General features: G+C 43.3%; 1 protein-coding gene across 5 annotated transcripts in view; it reads right to left on the bottom strand.

Moving 5' to 3' along the window:
• The window catches only part of ADAMTSL1 (ADAMTS like 1), a 683,211-nt gene that overhangs the window by 82,279 nt on the left and 596,598 nt on the right, over nt 1-4,334 (bottom strand). For all 5 annotated transcript variants that reach the window (XM_043515182.1, XM_038403598.2, XM_043515184.1 and 2 more), the window contains one exon: nt 3,446-3,656. In XM_043515182.1, the coding sequence (XP_043371117.1) occupies nt 3,446-3,656 (211 nt within the window). The remainder of the gene's footprint in view (nt 1-3,445; nt 3,657-4,334) is intronic.

Here is a 4,334-nt window from a genome sequence, read left to right as displayed (position 1 = left end):
GGCTGAAAGTTCTGAGGGATGGTGCGGCGTATGCAGTTCTCCCTGCCCACTGGGGCATTTGGGAAGGTACTGCACCTCCTAAGGACACCCCAACCCTCTGCCCAAGTTCCTCCTGCAGCAATGCAGAGCTGCATTGCTCCCTACACAGTCTAGCCTTCAAGCACGGTTTTTACTGTCTAAAATGACTTGCTTCTATGGTTCTGTAGCAAGGCAGAGCAGCTGCAATGGGAGCCTAGAGCAGGCATTTTCCAGCCAGCAGCTCTGCGGGATCCAGCTGGCTCCTAAGGCCTGCCACATCTTAAATTTAAAAAGAGATTTTAAAAGAAGGAGAAAAATAGCTTGGAATAGTCTGAGGAGGGCAGTGGTTTTCCAGTGCTGACCTAGGTCAGGCAATTGTCCCAGAGTAACCTTAGTGACAGGACAGCACTGAGCACCCACAGAGAGGGACAGGCCTGAGACTTCGGCCTTTATTCAGTAATAAAGCCAAGAGAGATTAAGATTTATTAATGTGACATCTCCCACTTGATCCCTGCAGAGCAGATATTTACTAGGGCTTGTAAAAAATAAATACTGATATCCACTTTCCTTCAGAAACACACTACTGAAAACAAGATAAACATCCTAATGGCTTGATCCTAGGGACACAGCATTTTTAAAATAAATATAGTCTTGAATTTATAAGGATGTATTTTTAATCATTCGGAATCTTACAGGCTTTGATGATTATTGGGACTTTATTTGCCAGGGTCATTGGGGCTTTTAAACGCATCTAATTCAGACCATCTTCCTTTAACAAACAAAGAGCCTCAGAGAAGAAAATATCATTCCTGAATCTTTGTAGGTTAAAACTTTTGTTGTTTAAAAATTACCAGGAGGGACCACTATGAAAAGCGGAACCATAGACATTACATGGGCAAAATTCACAACTAGTCAGGAGGCAAGCACAAGGGCCTGTGTGGCACCTTAAGGGCTGATGTGGGACCTTAGGGCTTGTCTACACTAACAATTAGCCTGTGGCAAGCTGGGGTCTGAATCTACCCTGCACTAGCCTGCCATGCCGTAGCTGTGGTGGACCCTGCTGACGCATGTTAACAGTTTGTTAATGCGCTTTGATCCAGTTCTGTTCCAAAGAGGATTTCAAACTGCTAATGTGCATAAGCAAGGTCCATATGGACAGCTAGTTGATGGCAGGCTATTGCAGGATAGATTCACAACCCAGCTTGCCACAAACTAAGTGTTAAAGTAGACAAGTGCTAAGTGATTCATCAGCTTTGCATGGGCCCTGCACAGTAGTAGATTTCATCCTATGTAAATTCTACTTTAGATAAAATGCTTATAGGGAAATTGCAGCATACCTTGCTGTGGGAAAGGTGTGTGTTCCTATAGGGGCTTGATTCACCTCTGCTGGAAATGAACCCTCCCCTGCAACCTGGGAGAAGGATTTGCCCTGAGTCAGGTCAGGCAGTGTTTGAACTCTTCATGGAAAGTTCTGCAGCTTTAAACTGTGGCCAGACCTTCACATGAGTCCTGCCAGTGGAGGTTCCCTGGGTGATAAGCTGAAACAGTACATACCCCATCTGTCAGGCCAGATTCTGTACCCCGTACCAGGAGGGATGCACTGGCCAGTTGTGGCTTCCCCAAAGGAGAAGTAGCTGCTGACACCTGGAGCCATCACCATCCAACTCTGAGTGTCCTTTCTACTATTGTATGCTCTGTTCCAGAAGCCAACCAGTGCACTGTAAACTCCATAACATTGAAGAGTAAGAGAACTCACAGCTAGGGACACCAGAGAAAACTCTTACTCTTACAAAAAGGCCCTAGGGTGTAGATAGGGCCTCAGCTTTAAAGCCTGCTTCCAAAACCCAGCCTCCTCAATGTCCTAATGTAGATAGGACTGCAGCATATTGATATTCTGATAGTTCTCAGCTACATTAGAGCAGTTTGTACTCTGCAATAACTTGTTGTATGCTTTTGTGTAGGCACAGGCAACCTTAAATCTGGCATATCCTAACTTTTGGGGCACTTGACTTTGCCAACCTAACATCCTTTTAATGTCGTTTTTTGCATGTAGTTTATAGTTACAGTGTGTATGTCCAGGGTATTGGATAGATACATTTAAAAATATGTGTGCATAATATATATACATACACACCTTCATATTTTAAATGTGTAGATAATGTTGAATCTTTTTCAAGAGAAAGGAAGGACTCATGCTGTGTGGTTTTAGCAAAACAGCACACTGAATCAGAGACTTGTTGCAAAGATGGCTGCATAAGCCCGGAGCTCCCTCATGTATTACTGCCATACGTGTTTAATGGCACCACTAGGTGAATATATTAACATATCATCTTACGCAACTGGCTTTTAAATAAGTGGCATACATTACAGCTGGAGCCAGGCATAGCATGGGAAAGTACTGGGTAGAACTCCCACTCATTTCCTATTGGGCAAAATTAACCCACATACAGAGGGCCAGCAAAAGGCTGATGTACCACTTAAATCCTACCCAAACCATATTTTGAAGGTTTAAATGGGAGGTAAGTGGTGCATTGGCCTTTTTTCTGGCCACTCTGTTGGGGAGTGAATTTCACAGTCAATCCTGACCCGCAAGACCTCTTGTTGTGCAGGATTACACCTAACTCAAGTACTCTCAGTTATGTCAAGAAGCTCAGAGTTTTCTTTTGCATCTAGATGGCAACAAACTCATTTCAGTAGTGATCTAAAACAGATCTTCCAATTGCCTTCCAAAAACACTGATCCAAAATACCACACAATTTAGAAGCAGATTTTTAGACAGAAGGCAACTCGGCACCCAACTAGCACGGAAAGTCACTAAGACTAAACTGCCATTTATGACTTTGAAAAATCTCACCCTTAATAATTAGGGGGGAAAATCTCTCCACAACTAAAATATTTCTTTCATTTTCAAGGAGTGCCCACAAACTTGTTCTAGTCATTCTCTCCTCCCACACCTGGTATCAATACAATCACTGTATAGCTTGACTCCCGTGGAGCTTTGTGTGGCTACCCCGAAAGCCATATGATGGCAGCTAAGAATTATGTGGCGGTGGCACTTTTTTCTCATTCCTTGTGCCTCTGATTTATGACCCTTTCGGATTTGAAGCTGATTCAGCCGTAGTAATAGTCAATAGCTATTTGTTAAAATTGTAATTAAAAATTAATAAAAATCACTTGAGTGAAAAAAATTCTCTGTCTCTTTGTTTTTACATTGACCTTATTTAAGATGAGATAACAAGATACCACTGTCCTGGGATCTTCAAGACAGACATCTATGTTTCATTTTTTAAATGAACTTACCAGCCTGCCTTGTGTGATAAATGAATCTTCTTGCCTACTCTGAACAACTATGTAACACTGACTAAACTAGATCAGTCTGTTTCATGAGCATCAAATGGGATACAATGGATTAGGGGCACCCTCTTACCTGTTGCCATTGTGTAGGGTACCAGGATGGTGGGCAGTCAAAGCGATTGCAGGCTTGCACTAAGGTGGGCTTGGGTTTATGACACAGCTCATCTGCTGAAATCACCGTTTCATTCGTCTCTCTTGAGAGGAGGTGAGAGCAGAAGACATCTCGAGTCTGCAGACCAACTCCACAGGTGAGACTGCAGGAGCTCCATTTCCCAATCTCCCACCTGAGAAGGGCCCAGAAAGAGGAAGCCTTGAGCGTACAATGAAAACAGCATCATCCACCTATCCCAATGATAGCTGGACTGGAGAAGCTATGACTGAATGGAAACCGCTGAAGCTTCACTTTCAGATTAGTTTGGGTTCTTTTGCCCTTCCTCCCCTACAGCATCCTCATGTCTGAATTAAGAAGCTAAACAGAATCACTGATTGGTTATTGTTGTTTTGTATTGTAAATTCAAGTCAAACGCTCTCAGCAGCCTGCTTTCCCCTGGAAACATTTCTGCCTCACAAAAAAGGGTTATTGCTGGCTGGAGCACTTGAGGCTAAAGAGCCTCAAGATAGAACATGCTAAAACAGATTGGCTCTTTTGTGGAAGGGCAGGGAGGAATAATATAGCAACAATTTCATCAGTGTAAATGCTGCTGGCGCATTGGGGAGGAATCTCTGTCAGGAGATTAGGTTGTAGGATTCCTAATTGACTTGCTGTTGTGGGTGGGAAATGCCATAGCCTTCATGAATGGCAGCAGGATGGCACCACTAGTGTTCCGAGTCACTGGCTGGATGCCCACAGCTGCAAATGTTGCCTCTGTATCAATAGAGGGACTGTAGATGCCAGTATAAACCTGAACTGAATTTAGCCCTTAAAAATACCCTTACATTCATCACAATAAACAAAAACTTTC

The sequence above is a fragment of the Dermochelys coriacea genome, chromosome 5, assembly GCF_009764565.3.
Source record: "Dermochelys coriacea isolate rDerCor1 chromosome 5, rDerCor1.pri.v4, whole genome shotgun sequence".
Classification (NCBI taxonomy): domain Eukaryota; kingdom Metazoa; phylum Chordata; order Testudines; family Dermochelyidae; genus Dermochelys; species Dermochelys coriacea.
The sequence above is the reverse complement of the archived record's forward strand: the minus strand, read 5'-3'. Positions and strand labels throughout refer to the sequence as shown.